General features: G+C 37.0%; 1 protein-coding gene across 2 annotated transcripts; it reads left to right on the plus strand.

The window, feature by feature from the left end:
* The first annotated feature begins 3624 nt into the window (after positions 1-3624).
* Positions 3625-7463, plus strand: LOC104224267 (delta(24)-sterol reductase-like). 2 transcript variants are annotated; one of them, XM_009775887.2, is made up of 3 exons: positions 3625-3682; positions 5449-6719; positions 6869-7463. In XM_009775887.2, exons 2-3 carry the CDS (start codon positions 5472-5474, stop codon positions 7328-7330), a joined length of 1710 nt encoding a protein of 569 aa, XP_009774189.1. In that variant the 5' UTR covers positions 3625-3682; positions 5449-5471; the 3' UTR covers positions 7331-7463. The 2 variants fall into 2 exon arrangements, with proteins under 2 accessions (XP_009774189.1, XP_070024021.1); XM_070167920.1 differs by lacking the exon at positions 3625-3682 and adding an exon at positions 3764-3935.
* The last annotated feature ends 3957 nt before the right edge of the window (positions 7464-11420 follow it).

An 11420-nucleotide genomic window follows, 5' to 3' on the forward strand; every position in this document is an offset into this window, starting at 1 on the left:
CAATTTAAGGAATTCTCTTGTGCTGCGTGTTCTCAAGGAAAATTAATTATTAGACCATCAACTATTAAAGTTAGGATGGAATCCCCTGCATTTCTGGAACGTATACAGGGTGATATATGTGGGCCCATTCACCCTCCATGTGGACCATTCAAATATTATATGGTTTTGGTAGATGCATCTACAAGATGGTCACATGTGTGCTTACTATCAACTCGCAATATGGCATTTGCGAGATTGTTGGCTCAAATAATAAAGCTAAGAGCACAATTTCCAGATTATGCAATTAAGACAATTCGTCTTGATAATGCCGGTGAGTTTACATCCCAAGCCTTTAATGATTATTGTATTTCAACTGGGATAACAATTGAGCATCCGGTTGCTCATGTTCATACACAAAATGGTCTAGCAGAATCATTGATCAAACGCCTCCAATTAATTGCTAGACCAATGCTTATGAGAACAAAACTTTCCATTTCAGTATGGGGTCATGCTATTTTGCACGCAGCAGCACTTGTGCGGATAAGTCCCACAAGTTATCATAAAGTCTCCCCATTGCAATTAGTTTTTGGTGAGGAGCCAAATATTTCCCATCTTAGGATCTTTGGTTGTGCGATATATGTTCCAATTGCTCCACCACAACGCACAAAAATGGGTCCTCAAAGAAGGTTGGGGATATATGTTGGATATGAATCTCCTTCTATTTTAAAATATCTAGAGCCGATGACTGGAGATTTATTTACGGCAAGATTTTATGATTGCCATTTTAATGAATCAGTATATCCAACATTAGGGGGAGAAAATAAGCAGCTGAAAAAGAAGATAGATTGGAATGCATTATCACTGTGTCATTTAGATCCTCGAACAAATCAATGTGAACAAGAGGTTCAAAAGATTATTCATTTACAAAATATTGCAAATCAATTGCCAGAAGCATTCACTAACCTACCAAGGGTGACTAAGTCACATATTCCAGCTGCTAATGCTCCAATTCGAGTTGATATCCCGACAGAACAATTAATTAAAACAAATGAGTCTAAGCCATGCTTGAAACGTGGTAGACCAATCGATTCTAAAGATAAAAATCCTCGAAGAAGAAAAGGAGCAAGTGATCAAAGTGAACATAACACAGAGGTAGTGGCTCAAGAAGAGCCCCAAGACGTAACAAATGATAAGACCTTAGGAGAGGTCCAGGTACCTAAAAATAATGAAAATGAAGAGATATCAATAAGTTACGTCTCAACCGGGAAAAGATGGAACCGAAATAATATTGTTATCGATAACATTTTTGCTTATAATGTTGCTGTTGAAATAATGCAACAAGATGAGGATCTTGAACCAAAATCTGTCAATGAATGTAGACAGAGAAATGATTGGCCAAAATGGAAAGACGCTATCCAGGCAGAGTTAACTTCACTTGGAAAACGTGAAGTCTTCGGACCCATAGTTCGAACACCTGAAGGCATAAAGCCAGTAGGGTATAAATGGGTTTTTGTGCGAAAACGAAATGATAAAAATGAAGTCGTTAGATATAAAGCACGACTTGTGGCACAAGGGTTTTCCCAAAGGCCTGGAATTGATTATATGGAGACATATTCTCCTGTAGTGGATGCTATCACCTTCAGGTATCTCATAAATATGGCAGTACAAGAAAAACTTGATATGCATCTAATGGATGTTGTTACAGCCTATTTGTATGGATCATTAGACAACGAAATTTTTATGAAAGTACCTGAGGGATTTAAAGTGCCAGAAGCATATAAAAATTTTCGAGAAACTTGTTCAATAAAGCTTCAGAAATCTTTATACGGATTGAAACAATCAGGACGTATGTGGTACAATTGCCTGAGTGAATACCTGTTGAAAGAAGGATACAAGAATGATCCAATTTGTCCCTGTGTCTTTATAAAAGGGTCTGGATCTGAATTTGTTATAATCGTCGTGTATGTTGATGATTTAAATATCATTGGAACTCCTGGGGAGCTTCCAAAAACAGTAGACTATTTGAAGAAAGAATTTGAAATGAAAGATCTTGGAAAGACAAAATTTTGTCTTGGTCTACAAATTGAGTATATGAAAGATGGAATATTTGTCCATCAATCGACATACACCGAAAAGATTTTAAAGCGATTCTATATGGATAAAGCACATCCATTGAGTACCCCGATGGTTGTGAGATCACTTGATATAAAGAAAGATCCATTCCGACCTCATGAAAATGATGAAGAGCTTCTTGGTGCCGAAGTACCATATCTTAGTGCAATTGGGGCATTAATGTATCTTGCCAATAATTCCCGACCAGATATAGCTTTCTCAGTAAGCTTATTGGCAAGATTTAGTACTTCGCCAACACAAAGACACTGGAATGGTATTAAACATATATTCAGATACCTCCAAGGGACCATTGATATGGGTTTATTTTATTCAAATGAATCCAAGCCATCATTGATTGGTTATGCAGATGCAGGATATTTGTCTGATCCACACAAAGGTCGATCTCAGATAGGCTATTTATTTACAAGTGGAGGTACAACCATATCATGGCGTTCGACAAAACAAACTATGGTTGCTACTTCTTCAAATCATGCAGAGATAATAGCCATTCACGAAGCAAGTCGAGAATGCGTTTGGTTAAGATCTATAACTCAACACATTCAGCAAACATGTGGTCTTTCTTCGAAAGAGAATATTCCAACAATATTGTATGAAGACAATGTTGCATGCATAGCTCAATTGAAAGGAGGATATATCAAAGGAGATAGAACAAAACACATTTCACCGAAATTCTTTTTCACTCATGATCTTCAGAAGAATGGTGAAATAGATGTACAACAAGTTCGTTCAAGTGATAATTTGGTTGATCTGTTCACTAAGGCATTACCAACCTCAATATTTGAAAAGCTGATATATAAGATTGGAATGCGTCGTCTTCGAGACATTAAGTGATTTTTCATCAGGGGGAGTAACTACACACTGCACTCTTTTCTTTAACCAAGGTTTTGTCCCACTGGGTTTTCCTGGTAAGGTTTTTAATGAGGCAGCAAGCAATGCATATTATAAATAACTATGTACATCCCAATATTTTTTTTGTAAGTTTTTAATGAGGCACATTATCTTACATGGACATCCAAGGGGGAGTGTTATGAATAGTTTGTACATTGGATACTACTTTGGATACTACATTGGATGCTACATTGGATGCCCATGTTGTGAATAACTTAAAGATTAAATTTCCTATTTTATGTCCATCATCTTTACTTTTTATGCCTATAAAAGGCCATGTAATTGCAATGAAAAATTACACCAAAGTGAAAGAAGAAAACACTTCTCCATTCTCTCTATCTCTTCTTGTTTACATTTTACTGCATTGCTTTTATTTTATAACACGTTATCAGCACGAAGCTCTAATTTTATTCTTAACTCCCGCTAAGTTGAGCCATATTTTATTAAGGTATGTATCATTATAATCATTTTATTTATGGCAGTACATATCATATGCTCATTATAATGTGAAAACTTAAAAATCCCTAACTTAAAATAAAGCCAAAACGTGTTTAAGGAATTCCGTGAGGTAGGTACCGTTTTGTTCCCTAAATGCCCCTACTTTTGTAAACTCACTCTATAAAGCACATTGTCAGCCTTTTTACAATCATCTCTCTCAGTACACTGTGCACTCTATTTACAGGTATTTCTTCTCTCTCTATATATATCTCTCATTATTTCTCGGTGGGATCGTTACTTTTTCGAATGTAAATAGAAATTTGAAGCTATTTATTCTTGAAAATCGTATGAAATGTTGAGATTTTGCAGAAATTTGGGTCAATTATGTGTTGAATGAGAAGCCCTTACCTTTTGTACCATCCATAGCATGTTTTAGAGTACAACAAATAAATTTTGCTGAATGCGTTGCTATATTGAATGCATGCCATAGTTGTGAGGTTAATTTCGCGGATAATTATCCAACTTTCAATTTGTTCGCATAAAACTAACTTTTGTAACACAAAAAAAAATGACTGAATTATACCTATGCATGACAGACTGGTATTTAACTCATGTAATTCCTTCTTTTTTTGTGTGTGTGTGTGTCTTTTTTGGTGGTTGTTTTAAAGAGTAGAAACTGGGAATTAGTAACATGCTCTTTTTGCATCATATTATTGGAGACAATGCTTTTTTGACATATGGTAATGAAATTACTGCTTTAAGGATGACGTACGTTCATAATGTGTTAAATTAACCTGAAGCATTTTTAACATGTGCTTTATTTTTTATATCGTTGTTGTTGTAGTGAAAGAGCATAATCTTATAGGTGATGCTGCAATAGTTACATGGGAAGAACATAATTTTTTTGTTTTGCATGTTAAATTTACTCAATTGTCAAAATTCATTTGTTTGTTTTGCATGTTAAAGTTAATTTTCAAAGTTCCACGAGATCTAATTTTGCTGGTCTGATCGAGTTACTCTGTTTTCGTTGACCATGTGTGGTTTCTGTTTTTTTCCTGGTCTTAAGATGGTGTTATCTGATCCTTTTGAAAGAAATAGCTGGATTGAACTAGCTTCAGGCTGTCTGTATAATTGACATTGGGAGCTTTAATTATCTTTTTCCTTCAGCACTAATCTTCATTGGGATCTTTAGTCAGTTTTACCTTGGCATTGGTTGATTTTACAATGCTGTTATGCATCACTTTCAACTTGGTTTTGAAATATAACTGAACTTCCCACTTGGCACTTTTCGCCGAATGCTGTTACTCAAGAGTCAAAATGCTAATCTGACTTGCAATAACATTATTATACCTGTGGAAGAGCTTTTGCATTATTTATATCATATATGTGCTGTTTTCCAAGGAGTGAGGTGCCTTGAGTTTCTTAAAATTCGTTTTCCTATGTTCTTTACTCATGGTATAAAGAAGGGAGGTCATTCTATTGCCAAATCCTTTTTGTTATACCCAGTCCATGTCTCTCCGGAGAAGTGCTTTTCTATTTTTTTAAAAACTTAAATGGCAATGGGACTCTACAGTAACGACACTCACATTTACTTCAAATCTTGTATTGCAAATTTCATTGCAAAGTGGCGCTCCGCTGATCTGCTTCAACGCTTCTGAATACAGAATACTTTTTGTTATACCCAGTCCATGTCTCTCCAGAGAAGCGCTTTTCTATTTTTTTTAAAACTTAAATGGCAATGGGATTCTACAGTAACGACACTCACATTTACTTCAAATCTTGTAGTGCAAATTTCATTGCAAAGTGGTGCTCAGCTGATCTGCTTCAACGCTTCTGAATACAGAATATTTGCTATATGTGATTGAAAACAGGATTGTTCTTCGTTTCGTTCCTAGTTTATTTGTCCATGACCTAAATTTCATTAGATCTGGAATTTAAAGTTGTAAACTGGATATGCGAGAAGCACAGTTTTTGTTTGTGGTTCATAACTTGGTTTCATCATTGTTACAGCTGTACTGGCCTCTTTTTCCAAGATGTCGGATGCTAAGGCCCCCCTTCATCCCAAGAGGAAGAAGCAGGTGGTGGACTTTCTTCTCCAATTCAGATGGATCATTGTTATCGTCTTTGTCCTTCCTTTTTCGTTCCTGTTTTACTTCTCCATATATCTAGGGGATGTTAAATCTGAGAGGAAATCATATGAGCAGCGTCAGAAGGAACACGATGAAAATGTTAAAGAGGTCGTGAAGCGCCTTGGGGAGAGGGATGCATCAAAGGATGGTCTCGTCTGCACAGGCAGGCCTCCGTGGGTGGTTGTCGGAATGAGAAATGTAGACTATAAGCGTGCTCGTCATTTTGAAGTTGATCTTTCTAAGTTCAGAAATATACTTGAAATTGACAAGGAAAGAATGATTGCTAGAGTTGAGCCTCTGGTCAATATGGGCCAAATCTCTAGAGTTACTGTCCCAATAAATCTTTCCCTTGCAGTTCTTGCTGAGCTTGATGATCTGACCGTTGGTGGTCTGATCAATGGCTTCGGGATTGAAGGAAGCTCTCACATCTTTGGATTGTTCTCTGACACTGTTGTGGCACTTGAGATAGTTCTAGCAGACGGACGGGTGGTTAGAGCTACAAAGGACAATGAGTATTCTGATCTTTTTTACGCTATCCCGTGGTCTCAGGGGACATTGGGTCTTCTTGTTTCAGCTGAAATCAAGCTTATACAAGTTAAGGAGTACGTGAGACTTACCTACAAACCTGTAACTGGTAATCTTAAAGAGCTTGCACAGGCTTATGCGGATTCTTTTGCACCTAGAGATGGAGACCAGGACAATCCTTCTAAAGTTCCAGAGATGGTAGAAGGCATGATTTATAGTCCCACAGAAGGTGTTATGATGACCGGTAGATATGCTTCGAAACAGGAAGCCAAGCAAAAGGGTAATGTAATCAACAATTATGGTTGGTGGTTCAAACCATGGTTTTACCAGCATGCTCAAACTGCACTGAAAAGAGGGGAATTTGTGGAGTACATTCCAACTAGGGACTACTATCACAGGCACACAAGATCCTTGTATTGGGAAGGGAAACTAATTCTTCCATTTGGTGATCAGTTCTGGTTTAGATTTCTCCTAGGATGGCTCATGCCACCCAAGATCGCTCTGCTCAAGGCCACTCAAAGTGAGGCTATCAGGAACTATTACCATGACCATCATGTCATTCAGGATCTGCTTGTTCCTCTTTACAAGGTTGGAGATTGTCTTGAGTGGGTCCACCGCGAAATGGAGGTAAAACTCTATACTCTTTGTTTTCTGTTCATGCACGAAGCACAATAAGATTGACTGTGTTCTCTATGGTTTTCATGTTTGTTCCAAGAGTGCAACGAACAGAAGAAATACTTTTCATGTCTGATTGTATTTGAATTAAATTTGTTTAGGTATATCCTATCTGGCTCTGCCCACACAGAATTTACAAGCTGCCTGTGAAACCTATGATCTATCCTGAACCAGGATTTGAGGCACACCGCAGGCAGGGTGACACTGAATATGCTCAGATGTATACTGATATTGGCGTCTACTATGTTCCTGGAGCAGTCCTCAGGGGTGAGCCCTTTGATGGTGCAGAGAAATGCCGCCAACTGGAGCTTTGGTTGATCGAAAACCACGGGTTCCAGGCTCAATACGCGGTCACTGAACTGACAGAGAAGAACTTCTGGAGGATGTTTGATAATAGCCTCTACGAGCAGTGCAGAAAAAAATATAAAGCCATCGGAACCTTCATGAGCGCGTACTATAAATCCAAGAAAGGAAGGAAGACGGAGAAGGAGGTGCAGGAAGCCGAGCAAGAGAAAGCTGAACAAGAGACTCCAGAAGTCGATGAGCAAGAGAAAGCATATTGATTTTAAATCAGTTTCATTAGATTTTCTCTGCCTTTTGTCATCCATTTAGTTGTGCTAGTCTGAACTTTCAGTTTAAATAACCATCTAAATTCAGATAATGTTCCAAATAATGGTAACTGCAGTTCGAAATTCAGATGATGGTCCAAATAATGGTTCACATGGATCCGTTTCCGTTTCGTGTTATTTAAAATTTTGTGGTAGCTTTCAAGAAGGAATCAATTGTTTTCTTTAGATGTTTCTAGTGTCCAGTTCAACAGATGGTTTTTACTTTATTGAAAAAGTTCCAGCAGATAATACACATCCAGTACTGAAGATTCACTTTAACAAAACCATGAAATGGTTTGTCTATTTACTGAAAATAATTGCAACAACTTTCAGCTAGCCTATCTGTCACAACATTTCCCAATTTATTCAGTATAGGTAAAACAAAAACTCAAATGTAAGGCGCACCAAAAGGGATTGTACGAACAGAACATAAAATACTCCATAGCATAACCTTTACAATCAAAACCAAATATTTAGAATAGACATTATTTCTTAGAATAAATTTTACCCTCCACACTCCTAGCTACCATTTGACCATAGATTTTGGCTTCATTTTTTCCAAAAAAAAAAAAAATGAAAATATTGTTTGTTTATGAAATATGATCATGTTTTGGGAGGAAAAAATTCAAAAAATTTTGAGTTCCCAAAATCTGCTCAGTTTTTTGGGTGAAATTTTTTTTTCCACTCAGAAAACTTTAACTTTTCTTCAAATAAAATGCATGTCCAAACACTATCTTGGTTAGTGGAGCTCGAAAAGTATGAAGTATGTTCAGGCCAACTTATTAATACAGATAAGAATTGCTTTATCAATTGCCTCCAGTGAAGACATTCAGAGAATAAATGATATCACAGGATACAAGTATAAAGAATTTCCTATGACTTACTTGGGGTGTCCATTGTATGCGGGAAGGAAGAGGATTTCTTTTTTTAATGATATGATCACAAAGATTGTGAGAAAAACATCTGCCAACAAATTTAGGCACTTGTTCCTACTTTTGAAACTACTATTGTTAGATGGATTAAACCAGTTGCAAATTGGGTTAAGCTTAACACAGATGGTAGTAGGGATGGAGAAGGGTATATGGGATCAGGGCGAATCATTAGAAATTCTAATGGTGTTTTGATTATGGCATTTGCACAACCACTGGGAAGGGGTAGTAGTAACTTACCTGAGACTAAAGCGGCATTGATTGGAGTTAAATGGTGCATCGACCAGGGATATCGCAGTTTGATTTTAGAATGTGACTCTTTGATCTTGGTTAACATGTTGAAAGGCTTGTACAATCATTCTTGGCAAATTAAGGATATTCTACAACTCTTGTAATCTTGCGAGTTTTCAATCCAGCATTGCAATCGTGAAGCTAATCAAGTAGCAGATGCATTGGCTAAATGGAGCATCGTTCATGGGGAATTCTATCTTTTATAGTTGGAAGGATCTTCCCAATCAAGCTACATGCCCATATGTAATGGACAAGATACAAATGGCTACATGTAGACACAGTGGAAAAAGGAAATTTGTTACTGAATTTATGTAATTTTCTGCATAACCACTTTTTGGGGACTCCTTACATACATAGGTAGACTTCCTTACGTAATATTGGTAAGAAAGCTGCTCTATCCTTGTATTTGTTCTATTAGCAGAGGTAAGGTGAAGTCACCCTCTGTTAGGTGCTTTTTTTGCTGGGATTAATATAAAAGGAAGGCACCATGTAAAGGTGTAAAATTTTATTTAAAAAAAAAAAAAACTAGTGGAGCTAAGATAAATCTTTTTGTCCAAAGAAAGTAAACAAAATTCCTCTAAGCTGTCAGCATATTCCATCTCTCTCTCTCTATGGAAAAATGAAGTGGCCAATAAACAAGAAGTATCCGTTAGAAGCTTGAACGTTAAGCCTACCGTTAGAATCCAGCTCACCCAACTCTTTAAAACATCAATTCTACACATAGAATCTTCCATAGACAGAATCTAGACCTTCCTTCCTCCATATTCTCTGCATTCCGTCACCAACCACAAACTCCATAGAAGCAAATTAAGAAGAAAAAAAGAAAGCAAGAGATGGGTATGGTAGTGGTTATATCACTTCCATTTATAATATTCACAATATTTATTGGATTTGGGTGTTATTTTGTTGGGAGAGCTAAAGGTAGACAAGATCTCAGAACCAATCCCCAAGTTTTTGGGGTACCCACTCCACCTCCCGGTACTTGTCCTACTGCTGCTGCTGCTCCTCCTCCTTTGCCTTCAACTCATTTCAAGCATGACAACACTTCCAATGTGTAAAGAAATTACTGATGAATTATGAAGTTGTACTGCGAATTACGGATGGATTATGTTTTATCATATTAATTAGTAAAGAAATTGTAACAAGTGAATGTGAAGTTTGCTTTCATATCTACATTAAAATTTAAATTCTATTACTTTGATTTCCTCAACTATCATTTCAACACTTTTAGAGCACATTTGATGAAGATGAGCTTCAAACATCCGACTTGTGTAGTAAATTCGAATTAAATGAGTATTTTGTAGTTAGTAAAGCTTACCGCATCTAGTTAGGAGTTTCACCCCCCCCCCCCCCGGGTTTGTTTGCACAACGTAAAGGAAATGGAACTTGATGTTTTTGTTTTAATCCCCGGTCGACAAGATGCTTTCGCCCCCTAAACTTTTGTTAAAATTGGTTTTGCCTCCTATCCTTTTGATTTAGGTCTCCTTCCTCTCAAAAGTTAGGATCTGCAGTTGAGTTGGGGGGAGGGGATACAGAAGGATTTTGTGAAAAAAACTATACAATAGCTAACAAGACATTTGAGAGCCCCTTATTACTTTTGTAAAGGGGACAAGTGAGGTTGCTGAGTTGGTTAAGCACCTTCACCAACGATCATTAGGTATTGGATTCGAGTCACGCTGGAAGGGAAGCGTGGAAACACCATAGATCTTCCTAATTTGAGAGGAAAAAAAAATTAAAGGAACAGAAACATCCCAAAGTTAAGGTAAGAGTTGAAAAATGAGTTATTATTAATTAAGAGTCATTATGCATCCAAATATTAATATCAACACTGTGTTAGGGATTGCGAATGTATTGGCATTTTTTGCGCCATACTGTTAAACTTGTTCCATCAAGAGGTTCAAAGTACTGTTAATTTTCAGAATTGTTAAACTATGCGAATATTCATGTTTTATGCTATGATAAGATTTTAATAACTTATTTAAACTTAAAAATCTATTAAGTTTGTCAAGTAGAAGGACTAAATAAACACCACTCACTAATTGTAAGTTTTATCTTACTTGAACATCCACATTACTAAGGTTAGAATTTACAAATAACTGCAACTACAACAACAATCCAGTGTATTCTTACAAGTGGGGTCTGGGGGAGGGTAGGATGTACACAGCCTTATCCCTACCCGGAAGGACAGAGACACTATTTCCGGTAGACCTTTGACTAGAGAAAAGATGGAAAAAGCACTGATAGCAAGTAATAACAATACAAGATAATTAGAAAATTAAATCCAAGATAGCAAAGAAAAGATGAAATAAGTACTGATAGCAAGTAATAATAGTGCAAGATATGTAGTAATAGCAAACTAAGAGAGTACTGATGGCAAGTAATAACAGTACAAAATATGTGGTACTAGCAAACTAAGGATAAAAGTGATACCATACTAACACTAATACTATTGCACTAAGGAAGACAACAAGAAACGCTCAACTACATACTAACATTCTACACTAATTTTCAACATTCACATCCTCCTATCAAGGGTCATGTCCTCGATTAGCTCAAGTTGCGCTATGTCCCGCCTAATCACCTGTCCCCAAGACTTCTTTGACCTACCTATACCCTTCCTCTTACCCCTAAGTCCAACCTCTCACACCTCCTGTCTGGGGCATCTGTGCTTCTCCTGTTAACATGTCTGAACCATCTTAGCCTCGCATCTTGCATCTTTTCCTCCAAAAGGGTCACTCCCACCTTTTTTCAAATAACTCCATTCCTAATTCTATCTAACCTACTATACCCACACATCCATCTCAATATCCTCATTTCAGCTACAT

The sequence above is a fragment of the Nicotiana sylvestris genome, chromosome 2 (genome assembly GCF_000393655.2).
Source record: "Nicotiana sylvestris chromosome 2, ASM39365v2, whole genome shotgun sequence".
NCBI lineage: Eukaryota > Viridiplantae > Streptophyta > Magnoliopsida > Solanales > Solanaceae > Nicotiana > Nicotiana sylvestris.